Genomic DNA, 18,017 nt, shown 5'->3' with positions numbered 1-18,017 from the left:
TTTTATTCTATAGGAAGGATTCACTCTCACAAAAGATTGTGAATAGTTAAATGTGTTCTGGGTGGGGGTTTCATCAATGGGCTGCGTCAGTTTGTCTTGGCTCTCTAGCGGCGTGCTGCGGTACGGTGGCTTGGAGATTTAGATGTCTGTGTCCACTGCGGGCATCTATCCGCAAACAACCAAGGAGTGAATTACTTCATCTTTTCGAGGTGATCGGTAACTGTTGACTACTAGTTGTATAAAGAGTGCATACTAATGGTAATAAATTAATCCCTCCTTGCGGTGTAGGGCAATGATGTGAGTTGGTCTACGAGGGGACGCTCAGTAAGTAAAGTAATACATTTTTTCTTAAAGCAGGTTGGTTTTATTCAGAAATCCAATACACCGTATTATTCTTCCCCACTCTTTTGGCTACAAAACTCTATTTTTTAACATACTCTGTTGACTTGCGACGATTTTACGTGACCATACTGTGGAAGGGCCTGTATGCCAGCATGGTAGCCTTCTACTGGTCGACGGCGGAGTCAACGTACTGTTGCATCAACAATTATCACGATCAGCGTCGTAACGCTCTAGCAATTCTGCACAGACGGCTACTCTGTATGATCTTCGGTTAAGCAGCAAGGAACCCAACGGCCACACGCCGTTGAGTATCCCAACTGGTCAACGAGTGTGTTAGCGCTATCAACAGACACTTCCAGTTGTGCAAAGAAGTGTTTGATTGTGATCCGTGGAGCACCTCGAATGAGTCTGTCCGCACATTTTAACATTGCAGGAGTCACAGCTGCGTGAGGCCGGACGGCACGCGGGAGATCAAACATGTTTGCGTGAACTGATTGTGATGATGACGGACGCCTCGCCCAAAGACTCACCGTGCTTTTGTTCGTTGCCAGGTCTCCACAGACATTCTGCAAGCGCTTATGAATATCTGCGATGCTCGGTTTTCCGCCAAAAGAAACCCGATGACAGCTCGCTGTCTGTAACGCACTTCCGTTACAGACGCCATTTCGAAGGCTATTTATAGCGCCACACACTATCGGAACTTCATGAAGTAGGGGGCTTAAGCGGGAATATTCCACTAAGTTCAGCAATAAATTCCGCATTTTTTCAACCGAAATTGTCCAAGGAAAAAAAGTGCTGCATTACTTATTGAACGCCCCTCGTAGTTACACTGATAAGCCAAAACATGATGATCAATGCCCATAGTGTGACGTTGGATGCCGGCTGGTGGTGTTACGGGTGAGTGACATGGTAGATACTGGCTCGCAGGTAGATGCCATTTTCCTTGACTTCCGGAAGGCGTTAGATACAGTGCCGCACTGTCGCCTGATAAACAAAGTAAGAGCCTACGGAATATCAGACCAACTGTGTGGCTGGATTGAAGAGTTTTTAGCAAACAGAACACAGCATGTTGTTCTCAATGGAGAGGCGTCTACAGACGTTAAAGTAACCTCTGGCGTGCCACAGGGGAGTGTTATGGGACCATTGCTTTTCACAATATATATATAAATGACCTAGTAGATAGTGTTGGAAGTTCCATGCGGCTTTTCGCAGATGATGCTGTAGTATACAGAGAAGTTGCAGCATTAGAAAATTGTAGCGAAATGCAGGAAGATCTGCAGCGGATAGGCACTTGGTGCATGGAGTGGTAACTGACCCTTAACGTAGACAAATGTAATGTATTGCGAATACATAGAAAGAAGGATCCTTTATTGTATGATTATATGATAGCGGAACAAACACTGGCAGCAGTTACTTCTGTAAAATATCTGGGAGTATGCGTACGGAACGATTTGAAGTGGAATGATCATATAAAATTAATTGTTGGTAAGGCGGGTGCCAGATTGAGATTCATTGGGAGAGTCCTTAGAAAATGTAGTCCTCCAACAAAGGAGGTGGCTTACAAAACACTCGTTCGACCTATACGTGAGTATTGCTCATCAGTGTGGGATCCGTGCCAGATCGGGTTGACGGAGGAGATAGAGAAGATCCAAAGAAGAGCGGCGCGTTTCGTCACTGGGTTATTTGGTAACCGTGATAGCGTTACGGAGATGTTTAGCAAACTGAAGTGGTAGACTCTGCAAGAGAGGCGCTCTACATCGCGGTGTAGCTTGCTGTCCAGGTTTCGAGAGGGTGCGTTTCTGGATGAGGTATCGAGTATATTGCTTCCCTCTACTTAACCCTCCCGAGGATATCACGAATGTAAAATTAGAGAGATTCGAGGGAGCACGGAGGCTTTCCGGCAGTCTTTCTTCCCGCGAACCATACGCGACTGAACAGGAAAGGGAGGTAATGACAGTGGCACGTAAAGTGCCCTCCGCCACATACCGTTGAGTGGCTTGCGGAGTATAAATGTAGATGTAGAGGTAGATGAACGGATGTATGTAAGCGGAGCGGACACGGACGGGGATATGTCTACCGAAAGAGTGCAAGGCTGGTGCACGCACAAGTTTTTCAAAGCACACTGTTAATCTTACATTGTTGAACACGGAGCTCCGCAACAGACCACACCTGCGTGTTCACATGCTGACCCAACGACATAATCAGTTATGATTTCAGTGGGCACGGGACCATCGGGATTCGACAGTCGATCAATGGAAATGGGTCGGCTCTTCGGTTGTATCACATTTTTGCTACACTTGGTCGATGGTAGTATCCACAAACGCCGTCGCCGAGGTGAACGGCGGCTGGGAATGTGAGAGGGACGCAGGCTGGTGCAAGCAGTATTATGCTGTGGGAGACATTCTTCTGCGCTTGCATGGTACCTGTGCTAGTAATCAAAGACACGCTGACAGCTGTGAACCACCTGCATCCCTTCATGCTTTATCTTCCTCGACAGCAGCACAATTGTCCGTGTCTTTGAGCCAGAACCGTGTTACAGTGGTTTGAGGAGCATTACAGCGAGCTCACGTTGATGTCTCAGCGACCAAATTCACCTGATGTAAATCCTATGGAACTCATCTGGATCTCTATCGCAAATCAGCAGCCCGTTATCTACGCGAATGCCTGTAGACATCTGATGCCCCGTACATCCACAAACCTGCCAGCAAACTGTCGGATCTCTGATACGCAGAATCAGTGATGTCTTTCGTTCCAAAGACGGACCGACAAGCTATTAAGCAGATGGTCATAATGTTTTGGCTCATCAGTGCATATTTGATTCGTGGAAATAGTGGCTTTTCGCAGCGACTGCTAGAATGCTCCATAATCACAGAAAAAAAGTGTAAGGGTTGTTACGTACACTACTGGCCATTAAAATTGCTACACAAAGAAGAAATGCAGATGATAAGCAGGTATTCATTGGACAAATATATTATACTAGAACTGACGTGTGACTACATTTTCACGCAATTTGGGTACATAGATCCTGAGAAATCAAATCAGTACCCAGAACAACCACCTCTGGCCGTAGTAACGGCCATGATACGCCTGGGCATTGACTCAAACAGAGCTTGGATGGCGTGTACAGGTACAGATGCCCATGCAACTTCAACACGATACCACAGTTCATCAAGTGTAGTGACTGGCGTATTGTGACGAGCCAGTTGCTCGGCCACCATTGACCAGACGTTTTCAGTTGGTGAGAGATCTGGAGAATGTGCTGGCCAGGGCAGCAGTCGAACATTTTCTGTATCCAGAAAGGTCCGTACAGGACCTGCAAAATGCGGTCGTGCATTATCCTGCTGAAATGTAGGGTTTCGCTGGGATGGAATGAAGGTTAGAGCCACGGGTAGTAACACATCTGAAATGTAACGTCCACTGTTCAAAGTGCCGTCATTGCGAACAAGAGATGACCGAGACGTGTAACCAATGGCACCCCGTACCATCACGCCGGGGGATACACCAGTATGGCGATGACGAATACACGCTTCCAATGTGCTTTCACCGCGATGTCGCCAAACACGGATGCGACCATCATGATGCTGTAAACAGAACCTGGATTCATCGGAAAAAATGACGTTTTGCCATTCGTGCACCCAGGTTCGTCTTTGAATACACCATCGCAGATGCTCCATGCTGCTGCAAACGTCGTTGAGCTGTTCGTGCAGGTGGTTGTTGTCTTGCAAACGTCCCCATCTGTTGACTCAGGGATCGAGACGTGGTTGCACGATCCGTTACAGGCATGCGAATAAGATGCCTGTCCCTTCGGCAGTCTTTTAATTTCCCGGGCACCTTGCCTTTGATTTTATGCGACGATGTCTCCATGGCTGACAATGTTTTGCATTTTATCCGTGCTAGTCCTTTTTATGGATCCATTTAGGGGGGTCCTGCTTTTTTCCGTTTCTGTGTCTTTTGTCCTCGCGTCTCTCCATATTTGTTGCTGGTTGGTCGACTCTTTCCCTTTTTTGTTGTCGTGGTCAGTCAACCAGTCTCCGGCCATCTTCTTTTCTTCTATTTCTTTCTGTCTGGTGTTCGTCTGTACTCTTCTTTTCTGTAGTGTTCGCTGCCTAATTTGTGTTCTTTAGCACCTGGGGGGGGGGGGGGGCAGTCTCCTTCCCCTTGGGGTTTTATCTGCTCTGCGACTTTGTCTCGCTTGTTTTTGGAATGGGGGACTGATGACCTTAGCTGTTTAGTCCCCATTAAACATCCAAACAACAACCACCACCACCATCTCGACTGCTAGTGATACGAGGCCGTTGGGATCCAGCACGACGTTCCGTGTTACCCTCCTGCTCCCACCGATTCCATATTCTGCTAACAGTCATTGGATCTCGACGAACGCAAGCAGCAGTCGCGATACGATAAACCACAATCGCGATAGGCTACAATCCGACCTTTATCAAAGTCGGAAACGTCATGGTAAGCATTTCTCCTCCTTACACGAGGCATCACAAAACGTTTCACCAGGCAACGCCGGTTGCTGTTTGTTATGCGAAATCTGTTGGAAACTTTCCTCATGTCAGCACGTTGTAGGTGTCGCCACCGGCGCCAACCTTGTGTGAATGCTCTGAAAAGCTAATCATTTGCATATCACAGCATCTTCTTCTTGTCGGTTAAATTTCGCGTGTGTAGCACGTTATCTTCGTGGTGTAGCAATTTTAATGGCCAGTAGTGTACATATTGCATTCGCACATCATGAGATGACTGATTAAGAAACGATTTCTAACGGGAAAATGTATAAAGGAGGAAGATTGTTAGTTATTGTGTGCGAGGAGAAGGGCTGGTGGTGTGTTCCCAGTACGTACTGGACTGGTGTGCCGGGCGCCGTCCGCGTCGCAGTTGCGCGGCCGCCGGCTGGTGGAGGCGTGCTGCCACGAGCAGCAGCTGCCGTCGCGGTCGCGGCTGCCCGTCGCGGCCACCGCTAGCGGTGCCGTCGGCCGCTGCACCAGGCGCATGCTGCGCCAGCTCTCCTGCCACGCCGGACTCGCTGTCACCAGCGAACAACTGGCCAGTAAGCTCCTCTCGCGACAGCCCTGCCCGGGGTCCCATGTACAGCCAGGCTATCTGCGCCGCAGCCACAAAAAAATCTCTGTTTTAATGTTGTGTTGCGGAGCCTCTCATAATCGCAAGAGACAAACGTGGTTTCGTATGGACTTACTCGTCTCACAAGGGGAGGCCACGACGTTTGGAACGCGGATTTACTGCAAATTTCGTACACTCGTAGTACTCTATGAGGACAACAAAATGTGTAAGCAGTAGCGCGTACTTCTCAAGAGTTATTGAGAAAATCGCAAGATAATTTCGGTCGTCGAATATATATGTGTGCGTGGCCATTGTAACAAGTCGTTTCAGGCTCCTTCCAGGTATAAGGGATGGTTCCTCTGATAGGGCACAGACGACTTCTTTCCCCATCCTTCCCTAATCCGGTGGGACCGATGACCTCGCTGTTTGGTCCCCTCCCCCAAATAAACCAACCAAAGACACGTAATTCAAGAGATATGGCGTCATAAACACTGAGATGCGTGAAAAATGCCGCATCATATATGAAGCTTTAATACATTTATTCTTCACTACGAAGACGCTCATACAGTCGAATCAACTTGAGGAAATTTCTGACACATGGCAGCGCTTTTGACAGATTTAAACTGCGAAGTGCAAACGGTTGTAGGCGAAAATAGTACTGTCTATATAGCAATGAAGAGGCGTTGTCACAGAGACGTTTACAAAATCGCGTTGTAGACACGCGAAGTAGTTACGCCCAGCGTACAGAAACTGTTCGGAATCATCTCACACTGAGTCTACTGTAGGATCACACACAAGGTTTCGATTCTAGTAGAAAATTGGCAAAATGAACACCCGGGCAATTCTGGGCTAGTTTTTACAATAAATCGCATCATGATGTACAGCTCTTTTGTAGATGGAAGTCAGACGGTGCTAAATCTGGAATGTATGACCGAGCGAGGTGGCGCAGTGGTTAGCACACTGGACTCGCATTCGGAAGGACGACGGTTTTCCGTGATTTCCCTAAACCGCTCCAGGCAAATGCCGGGATGCTTCCTTTGAAAGGGCACGGCCGACTTCCTTCCCCGTCCTTCCATAATCCGACGAGACCGATGACCACGCTGTTTGGTCTCTTCCCCCAAACAATCCAATTCAATGGAATGTATGGAGGATGCAGTACGGTCGTGAGATTCAGTCTCTGAAGTTCTGCTGTGGTGCCACGTGAAGTGTGTGGTTTGGCATTGTCATGCTGCAGGAAAACATTTCCCTTTTCCTCCCTGACCCTTGTTAGTCGTCGTTTCGGAGTTTGCAGCGTTGTCATGTAACGCTCTGAACATATTGTTGTTCCACGATCAAGGAAATCAACATGGATAACACCATCTGCGTCCCAGAACACTGTGGCCATGATTTTTCCAGCTGAGGGCTGCGTCTTGATTTTTTTTTTTTTTTTTTTTCTGGGACGAGTCTTTGTGTCGTATTCCATAGACTGGCGTTTTGTCTCCGGGTCGTAATGATGTACCTACGTTTCGTCTCATGTCACAATTGAATGGCGAAAGGCGTCATCTTTATTCTCGTAAACGCGAAAGGAGTTCCTGTCAGATTTCAAGTCTGTGCGCTTTCATTTCAGGAGTCAGAATCCGGGGTACAGATCTTGCGATAGCCGAGGAAAGCAATAGTGTGACCCACACGCTCTTGTGAAATGCCGATTGTGCTTGCAGTTTCTCTCTGAGTGGTACGACGATAGTCCTGAATCAGTCTGTCAACATTTTGCTTGCGAAACTAGATGGTTGCTGTCACACGACGTCCAACTCTTTGTCACGCAGGTCAGATGTTCCCGCCTCGATATCTTTAAACATACGAGGGTTGTTTCTTAAGTAAGGGCCGTTCGCGCCTATAGTTCCGTAGTTCGCACGGACGCTGCAACAATCCACCGCGCCACTTGCCGGCATCCTTCCCGTCCACACTGATGCAAGTTGCAGCTCTGTAGCTGACGTGTACGCATCGCTGTGCTACTTTATAATGTTTACGATTATTGACTCGCCCGCCGCGTGTGACATACGGTCAGTGATACGATTTTTGACCGCGAGAAGCCTATCAGCTGCAGAAATTCATCGTCAGTTGACAGAAGTTTATGGCTTGAATGCAGTGAGTGAAGGTAAAGTGCGTCAATGGGTTTAGAGAGTTTAAAAATGGCCGTCAAAACGTCCATGACGAAGGACGCTCAGGCCGGCCCTCTGTGATCACTGATGATTTGGTGGCTCCAGTCGAAACAAAGATTCGTGAGGACAGAAGATTCACAATTTCCACTCTTTCTTTGGAATCCCCACAAGTTTCAAGATCGGTTTTGTACAAAATTGTGTCTGAAAATCTAAACTTTAAGAAACTGTGTTCTCGGTGGGTACCCAGACTCCTCACAGAGGACCACAAAGGGAAGAGATTTGCCACTTCATTGGACTTTTTGATTCGTTACGAGGAAGAAGGGGATGACATGTTGAGTCAAATTGTCACTGGAGATGAAACATGGGTATCCCATATCACTCCCGAAAGCAAGCGACAATCGATGGAATGGCGACACACAACCTCACCCATCAAGGTCAAAGCCAAACAGACGCTGTCAAAGCGCAAGATTATGGCAGCTGTGTTCTGGGAGCGGCGCGGTGTTTTGCTAGTGGACTTTATGCCACGAGGAACGACAATCAACTCCGATGCCTATTGTGCAACTCTAAAGAAGCTCCGCAGAGCAATTCAAAACAAAAGGCGCGGCATGCTGACAACCGAGCAAGGTGTTGCAGTGGTTCGCACATTGGACTCGCATTCGGGAGGACGACGGTTCAATCCCGCGTCCGGCCATCCTGATTTAGATTTTCGTGATTTCCCTAAATCGCTCCAGGCAAATGCCGGGATGGTTCCTTTGAAAGGGCACGGCCGACTTCCTTCCCTAATCCGATGAGACCGATGACCTCGCTGTTTGGTCTCTTCCCCCAAAACAACCAACCGATCAACATGCTGACAAAAGGAGTTTTGCTCCTGCACGATAACGCTAGGACTCACACCTCTCAAAAGACTCGGGATTTGATTGATTCTTTTGGCTGGGAAGTTTTGGACCATGCACCATACAGCCCCGACCTTGCTCCTAGCGATTTTCACCTTTTCCGGTACCTGAAACACCATCTGGGCGGGCAGAGCTTCAATGACGACGATGAAGTGAAAGCGGCCGTGAACTCTTGACTGTCGGAGCAGGCGGCCGAATTCTTTGAAGAGGGAATTAAAAACTTAGTTGTACGGTGTGACAAGTGCTTAAATAAACAAGGCAACTATGTAGAAAAATAGGTAAAAGTGTGTAGAATCAGAAAATAAAAGTTTTTTTACAAAAGTATTTGTATCTTTTTAAAAAAATAAAAACGGCCCTTACTTAGAAAACAACCCTCGTACTTGCCCAACGACGCATAGTACTCATCGCAGCACAATCGCCATAAACTCCTTCATTCTCTGGTAAATCCGCTTTGGGGTGACACCTTCTGCTGTCAAGAATTCAATGACTGCATGTTGCTCAAATCGCATCTAACGATCGTCTGCGCAGGGTTCAATGATTTACACTGTAACAACACAACCGTTCAGTGCTAAAGCTCCCCGCCAACTGGAGCTGTAGAGAAGAGGCTACAGAACAAGCCAGTACCTGCCGCATACCAATGCTGCCAACTGTTGAAGAGTTACGAAGGTGGAGGCATTACTTTTCAGTCAACCCTCGTACCTTGGCGTTTGTATGTACTGCCTTCCGGGTCTCGTGGTCAAACAGTGCGAGCAGGATTTCATACGATCGTTGTTTTCGGAACACATGTTAGTTCCTTCTGTCTCCAGAAATGTCCTAATACTCCATAGTAAAAAATATTCCAAAATTCATCAGACTGTCAGATATAGACAGTTTTATATGTCTTTTCGACAGCCCTTCGTGAAAATGGGAATGACCTGCACTTCTTGCTAATCGTTAGGAAGGTTCGCTCCTCTAGAGACCTACGGTACGCTGCTGCTACAAGAGGGCCAAGTTTTTTTCGCATGCTCTGTGTAGAATCTAATTGGTATCCCGTCAAGTCCAGTTGCCATCCTCTGTTGAGCTATTTAAGTTGCTTTTCCATCCTTGGCCACTTACATCGATACGTGATTTTGTCATTCAGCAACGATTTAAAGAAGGAACTACAGTGCATTTTTCCTTTGTGAAACAGTTTTGGGGAAAGACGTTTAGCATTTCGGCCTTTTCTGTTTCGCCCTCAGTTTCAGTACCATTATGAACACAAGAGTGTATGGACAGATTGCATCGATCCGTTTACTGATTTAACGTAAGGCCAAAGTTTCTTAGGATCAGATCACTGGGCACGGAGGGAGTGTGGACAGAAAAACTAAATACTGTTTGTTATAGAAACTGAAGGCATTTGTAAAAATGGTTCAAATGGCTCTGAGCACTATGAGACTTAACTTCTGAGGTCATCAGTCCCCTAGAACTTAGAACTACTTAAACCTAACTAACCTAAGGACATCACACACATCCATTCCCGAGGCAGGATTCGAACCTGCGACCTTAGCGGTCGCGCGGTTCCAGACTGTAGCGCCTAGAACCGCTCGGCCACTTCGGCCGGCAGCTTTTGTAAGTTTACATAATTGGCTGACTAGAACGAGTTTCAGATTCGCTCGTCAGCGGTAGTGTTTTTAGGGTTAATTTATCGTTTCTATTCTGTGGATACGCTGGTGCCATTTTCTGATGAAACGCATGATGATTATGAAGAAAACTGATGCAACACCGTCTGATTGCGTGAATGAACACTTGATAAAGGAAAAGCACCAGTTTGCTTTTGTTCTACAATATTGTAGAACAAAAGCAAACTGGTGCTTTTCATTTATCATAATGTTGTTCTACCAAGAACCGACGGAAGATTCTGTTAATATGAATGAACACTTGTTTGCGAAAATATGCAGAGGCATTGAAATGTAAAATTATAACGTATCGGTAGGGGAGAACATTGAACGGTGTGTTAATGTAGCAGTTGCTACATAATCAAAAATTACGGCTTTGGAACATAGAGTAAAATAAGTTTTCGGAGATTGCATCAACACGTTCGTTCCACAATTTCATGACCCATTTTGCATTTCTCTCTTATTGAGCAGTGCTGTTTAGCGTTGTGTTACTTCATTTTCTTATAGACATATTTTTGCGCTTTTTTGTTTTTTGTTAAGAACAATGATGCAGGTTTGCGAGCAAGGAATGTACCCACCTTTTTGTCGCACGTCGATTCCTTCCCTACAGTTTTTTTCTTTTTTTTCCTCTAACATCGTTTCTCACTGTCGGTTGTGCACGAAAATCCGACGGATAAGCTACCCTAACCACACAAATATTTCTTTTTTAAGATTCGTATGAAGCATATAAGAGGCATCATACCAAAGCAGCTTCAGCTTTGTACTTCTTTTGCAAACGTAATTCATTTTTTATTCATGTTTTTGCAGGTAATGTATTGATAATACTTCCCACTGTCCGATGCAAAAGGCACATGATGGTCTAAATGACATAGAAACTGAATGAAATAATTTCGCCAAGCTGCCAGAGAACGTGCCTTAGGCGGATCAGCGCCCCTTGTTGCGCAAGAGTCACGTGGACCACAACGTGACATCTCGACCAGCGAAGCGGGAATGCAGACGAGGAAAACAAGCCGCGCCGATAGCTGAAGCGTAACCGAAAACGTTTTGAAAACATTGCGGAGGAGTAAAATCAGTTATTTGAACGTGAGATTAAGCCCAAAACATTCCATTGTCGAAGGGATATTGTTCTGCTATCACTGTTTTATCCAGATAGGTTTCGGTAAAGGATGCAAGTTGTTATGGAATGGTTTCGGTAAAGGATGCAAGTTGTTATGGAATAAATATGAAAATTTCAGTTTTCGATTATTGAAATAAAAACATATTTTTCATGCAAGATAACAAATTTTCACGAGATCATGACCATAATTTTTTCAGTTTGCACCATTTTGCACTTGGGACTGGCAGCAACTTTTAGGTACTTTTGGTGTGACCATGAACTACCATGACTGTAATTTCGCCCAGTATTTCCGTCACGTTCTATACAGGATTTCCATAATTGTTGTTAGTAATTTGAATAAATATCGGGTTTGCTCATCAGGTATTCAGTGTTGAGCACTGGTCGAGATGTGACTTACTAGCTGGTAGATAATTCCTGAACAATTGACGATATCCCAATAGCCGAAATCGGTCCTGACTAAAAATATTTTTAATGGGACTGGAGCTGTTATTTATTCAAATTATGAATGTGGTTTGATAAGTCCTGTAAGAAAGGAAAAAAAAAGTTTTGTTTCGTAAACAACTCATCCTACTTCTGGACATTGTCTCCTTTGAGGGATATAAACTTGGCCCAGCGATTATCCAGCTTTTTTCATCCAGTCGGAAAAATGGAATCTGTCAAATGGGATCTGATGAAAATTTCTTCTCTGCAACCCAAAGTTTCAAGTTACATGTTTCACTTGGGATTAAGTCTGTTGTACAGGGTAGGGTGGACGGGGAAGCAATCCAAAGCTCAGCTGACGCACTTCGCCATTGTTATCGCTGATGTGTGTAACTTTATGCGTACGTAGGTGAGCTAATCCGCCGCCCAGAATTGCTATGAGGTACGGTGTACTTGTACGACTGAACGCTAGCGGCCCTGCGGCTCAGGGCGGACCAGATGCAAGAGGGTCAGCAGAGGACGGCATGTCCCCACATCGTAGTACTGGGAATTATGACGGCGGACGGTCACTTAGGAAGACAGACAATGTTACACGAGATGGCAGAGTGTTAGTCGCAAAGAAGGCTAAAGTACAGCTCTCTTAACTTTGACAACAAGTCATAGTTGCACATTAATGCAAATCTGAATACGTCGGCGATCTCAGGTAAATGAAATGCGTCCAGTGACACAATATTTCAATTTCAATACATTTGGAACTACAGTAGTTAATATTTCACAGTGAATAAACATTTATACAATGAATATCTGAATTAACAACTTTTAATCGCTTTATGCGATTTCAGCAGAAGATTTCTCGGGCGATAGCTTTCACTATAGCCATCTTCTCTGAAAACCATATATATATATATATATATATATATATATATATATATATATATATGTTTCTTTTCTTGATTAATTACGTCTTTTATACCTTTTTATTAGGCAAATGTTTGTCAGAACATTGAATTCTCCACATTTACATAGCAAATGTACACAGCATCAATACCTCATATTGCCATAATTTTGTAGTTGTTTAATGAACAGTTTACTATTTTGCCAGTAACTTTATTTAAATATTGATTGCCCAAGTGCTATTAAACAACTATACTAATTTTAAAAATGGTCGTCACATGTGTTAGCGGACACCACAATTGAAAAGAAAAGCAAAAGACCCCTCTGTGTTGAAGGCATAAGTAATTGTTTAAATAATGTATAACGACAGTTCTGTTGCCATTTATCACAAGTGCACCTGCACAAAAGCACTGACTTATTTACGAGGGTTATCCAGAAAGTAAGTTCCGATCGGTGGCGAAATGGACACCACAGTGAAAACCCGATGAAGCTTTGCACAGATTTGTTGGGTAGTGTCTCTAGTATGACTGTCGGTCGTATCAAGACGCTCTTTTCAGTTGTGAGCGCACTGTGAGCGAGTAAAGGTGCCTAGAACAACGATGTCTCCTGCCAAGGAGCAGGGCCCGCTGAGAGGCTTCGCCTTAATGAATGCAGCCCACCTAACACAACTGCCACGCACTTTCTTCTTCATGGCAATTCTCAGTCGCACTCTGCAGGGGCAGTGAAGACGCTCCTGCAGCCTTTTCGATGGGAAGTGTTCGATCACACACGACACAAGCTTAATTGGCCCGTCCCAAGTATCATCTCTGTTCACATGAAACGCTGGATACGAAGACAACACTTGGGCGCAGGCTACGCGCTATAGACGAGTGTAGAGAATTATTGGAAAGCAGAGGCGGCTGCCTTCTATGACGATGGTGTTGGAAATTTGGTATAACGCTCCGACAAATGTCTAAGTTGGAGCGGTGACTATGTAGAGAAGCATCTGGGAAGTGTAGCTAACTCTTGCAAATAAAATGTTTCTGATTTTCACTGTGGTTTCCATTTAGCGACCGATCGGAACTTACTTTCTGGACAACATTCGCATTTATGGACAAACCTTTGTAATTGTTGTAAATTATCTGTGACAGAATGTTCGTAACATTTCTTACTTTATATATTATTGTAATATATTAGTTTAGAGCACGTAAGTGGCCAAAATTAATCAGATCGTATCAGTAGAACTTAAGGACAGTGTGTTTGTGGTGGGGACGGCCTTCAGTCAATGAAGCAGACAGTAGCGGAACAGTGTGGGAATCAAGTGGAGACTGGGACTTTCCGAGTGACAAGCTTAAGGAAGCAATTCTGCGGTTTCACACGATTTCTGGAAGAAGGCAGACCTGCCTACACGGTAATGTGCGTGATTTGATCGTGGAGGTGTTTGATTCTGGGCAGTAAATGGCCACTACAATGCAACACAAACAGAGCAGGGGTTACTATTCTTCGAATTGCATGTATTTATTTTTGAATCATCATGTTGAACTCTGAACTATTTTGAGCTGGAGAATCTTTTGTGTATCGTAGTCACAAAATGGACATAGTTTTTGTGAGTCTTTGGTGAGTATTTGGTTTGGCAATTTTTGCTACCATACTCATAACGCTCTCAGTGTAATATTATTGCATTTGATAAGGGTATTTTCTTACTGTATTTTTCTTGAATGTCGTAGGACCACTTACTGTTTGTTTATTTGCAACGTCCTTTCTTGAATAAACATTATTCTACATGATTCTCTGCTGTCAGCATCAATTGCAGACATTAGAATAGAACTCTTTTTATTAAAAGTAGTGATTTATCTTTTATATTTCCGTGTGTTTTAGTAATTCGCGTTCCTAGCCAATCCATAGAGTATTTGACTGCACGATCACAACTAGAGATTATTATTTGCAGCAAGTTAGCTGTTGGGTGTGAAAGCAGATGTTCACAACTCGACCCTACAACTACATTGAGCTATTCTTTTTAAACATAGCAGCGCATATCCCAGGTACATACAGTCCGAGTAACCACATGTAAACACGCAGCTGGTTTGCTTGTATGGATTGCTGTTGAAGAGCAACTACACCAACAGTAACCATTAGGTAACGCCGCAGGCGGAAGAGCACTTTTTTGTGTGCCAGCCTTAGTTTGTCTTCAGCCAACGCAAGTTTCAAACGATCCAGCAGTGGAGCATAATAGGGTCCAGTTATGGCTCTGCTTTTTTTCATGTAATTTATGAGGATTATACCCTGAAGCGCCAAAGAAACCGATATAGGCTGCAGGCATGCGTAATCAAATACAGAGATATGTAAATAGACAGAATACGGCGCTGCGGTCGGCAACGCCTATATGAGACAATAACTGTCTGACACAGTTCTTAGATCAGTTACTGCTGCTACAATTGCAGGTTATCAAGATTTAAATGAGTTTGAACTTGGTGTTGCTGTCGGCGCACGAGCGATGGGACACAGCATGTCTGAGGTAGCAGTGAAGTGAGGATTTTCCCATACGACCATTTCACGAGTGCACCGTGAATATCAGGAATCCGGTAAAACCTCAAATCTCCGACATCGCTGCGGTCGGAAAAAGATCCTGCAAGAACGAGACCAATGACGACTGAAGAGAATTGTTCAGCATCACAGAAGTGCAGCCCTTCTGCAAATTGCTGCAGTTTTCAGTGCTGGGCCATCAAAAAGCGTCAGCGTGCGAACCATTCAACGAAACATCATCGATATGGGCTTTCGAAGCCGCCACGAAGCTTTACGCCTCCCCTGGGCCCGTCAACACCATCATTGGACTATTGATGATTGGAAATATTTTGCCTGGCCGGACGAGTCTCATTTCAAATTGTATTGAGTGGATGGACGTGTATGGCTATGGAGACAACTGCATGAATCCATGGACCCTGCATGTCAGCAACAGACTGTTGAAGCTGGCGGAGGCTCTGTAATGGTGTGGGGCGTGTGCCGGTGGAGTGATACGGGATTCCTGATACGTCTAGATACAGCTCAGACAGGTGACATGTATGTAAGCATCCTGTCTGATCGCCTGCATTCATTCATGTCAATTGTGCATTCCGACGGACTTGGGCAATTCCAGCAGGACAATACGACACCCCATACGTCCAGAATCAGTACAGAGTGGCTCCAGGAACACTCTTCTGAGTATAAGGACTTCCGATGGCCACCAAACTCCCCAGACATGAGCATTATTGAGCATCTCTGGGATGCCTTGCAACGTGCTGTTCAGAAGAGGTCTCCACCCTCTCGTACTCTTACGGGTTTATGGGCAACCCTGCAGTGTTCGTGCTGTCAGTTCCCTCCAGCACTACTTCAGACATTAGCCGAGTCCATGCCATGTCGTGTTGCAGCACTTCTGCGTGTTTGCGGGGCCCTGCACGATATTAGGCAGGTGTACCAGTTTCTTTGGCTCTTCAGTGTAGCTTGGGAATCTCAGAAACAGTGGTTATCGCTTTACCTGCTGACAAAATTGTCTTTGCCTTTTTCAGTGCATTTCCCCAGCGTTGGTCCATTGTTTTGACTATGGTGTGTAATGGTGGATCCATGTTTCATCAACTGTCACAAATTAGCACTGAAAGACATGCGGATTACGATCAAAACATCGCCAGACATGGTGCTGAAACGTTGTGCTGGAGTCACCTTTGGTCGATAGGTAGAAATCACGGCTCCCGCCTCGCATACAGCCTCTTCGTAGCCAGTGGTCCATGCTGGATATTATGCACTCCCTCAGTTGAGATACCTCTCAGCAATCTCACGAATTTTTATTCAACAGTCCTGCATTGTATCATATCATATCTTGGTTTCCTTTTTGTGTATCTCAGTTGGACAGGTGGAGTGTGCTGCTTCTTCGGTGCTTGGCGAACCACATTTAAATTCATTGATCCAAAAGTAAATGGTCTTCAATGATGGTGCAGGGCCCGCATGAACTTCATTCAATTCTGCTCTGATTTCTGCGGTTTCAAATGAGAATGTTCAATAAAATATTCAATAACAGTACGGAAATCGGGTTTTGTCGATCTTTCACTCACAGTCGACGTACTGACCAACTCAGACATATGTCAACAACGAACTGTACTCCGTATGTTACTGGAATTCTATGCGGTCCTGGAATAATCAAGCTTACCAACTACGAAGGCACAACAGAAACGTTCCATTCTTTCATGGAATTACCAGGCATCGCAAACCGCCGTCATTCGATTTCTGTACTCCACTTTACTCTGTTCTACTACAGTATAGTATATACTATCCACACCTACCCCCATGAACCATGGACCTTGCCGTTGGTGGGGAGGCTTGCGTGCCTCCGCGATACAGATGGCCGTACCGTAGGTGCAACCACAACGGAGGGGTATCTGTTGAGAGGCCAGACAAACGTGTGGTTCCTGAAGAGGGGCAGCAGCCTTTTCAGTAGTTGCAGGGGCAACAGTCTGGATGATTGACTGATCTGGCCTTGCCGCACTAACCAAAACGGCCTTGCTGTGCTGGTACTGCAAATGGTTGAAAGCAAGGGGAAACTACAGCCGTAATTTTTCCCGAGGGCATGCAGCTCTACTGTATGGTTAATGATGATGGCGTCCTCTTGGGTAAAATATTCCAGAGGTAAAATAGTCCCCCATTCGGATCTCCAGGCGGCGAGTACTCAAGAGGACGTCGTTATCAGGAGAAAGAAAATTGGCGTTCTACGGATCGGAGCGTGGAATGTCAGATCTCTTAATCGGGCAGGTAGGTTAGAAAATTTAAAAAGGGAAATGGATAGGTTGAAGTTAGATGTAGTGGGAATTAGTGAAGTTCGGTGGCAGGAGGAACAAGACTTATGGTCAGGTGAATACAGGGTTATAAACACAAAATCAAATAGGGATAATGCAGGAGTAGGTTTAATAATGAATAAAGAAAAATAGGAGTGCGGGTAAGCTACTACCAACAGTATAGTGAACGCATTATTGTGGCCAAGATAGACACGAACCCCATGCCTACTACAGTAGTACAAATTTATATGCCAACTAGCTCTGCAGATGATGAAGAAATTGATGAAATGTGTGATGAGATAGAAGAAATTATTCAGGTAGTGAAGGGAGACGAAAATTGAATAGTCATGGGTGATTGGAATTCGAGAGTAGGAAAAGGGAGAGAAGGAAACATAGTGGGTGAATATGGATTGGGGGAGAGAAATGAAAGAAGAAGCAGTCTGGTAGAATCTTGCACAGAGCACAACTTAATCATAGCTAACACTTGGTTCAAGAATCATAAAAGAAGGTTGTATACATGGAAGAATCCTGGAGATACTAGAAGGTATCAGCTAGATTATATAATAGGTAGATTTAGGAACCAGGTTTTAAATTGTAAGACATTTCCAGGGGCAGATGTGGACTGTGACCACAATCTATAGGTTATGAACTTTAGATTAAAACTGAAGAAATTGCAAAAAGGTGGGAATTTAAGGAGATGGGACCTGGATAAAGTGACTAAACCAGAGGTTGTACAGAGT

At 45.0% G+C, this 18,017-nt stretch overlaps 1 protein-coding gene across 1 annotated transcript in view; it reads left to right on the top strand.

Moving 5' to 3' along the window:
- The first annotated feature begins 292 nt into the window (after positions 1–292).
- LOC124622859 (ATP-dependent Clp protease ATP-binding subunit clpX-like, mitochondrial) overlaps positions 293–18,017 on the top strand; it is a 58,277-nt gene continuing 40,552 nt past the window's right edge. Inside the window, exons 1-2 of the mRNA XM_047148652.1 lie at positions 293–297; positions 5,154–5,392. Of these exons, the coding sequence (XP_047004608.1) occupies positions 293–297; positions 5,154–5,392 (244 nt within the window). The remainder of the gene's footprint in view (positions 298–5,153; positions 5,393–18,017) is intronic.

This window comes from Schistocerca americana, chromosome 7, assembly GCF_021461395.2.
Source record: "Schistocerca americana isolate TAMUIC-IGC-003095 chromosome 7, iqSchAmer2.1, whole genome shotgun sequence".
Classification (NCBI taxonomy): Eukaryota; Metazoa; Arthropoda; class Insecta; order Orthoptera; family Acrididae; genus Schistocerca; species Schistocerca americana.
Note: the sequence above shows the minus strand (reverse complement) of the source record. Positions and strands in the feature narration are given on the sequence as shown.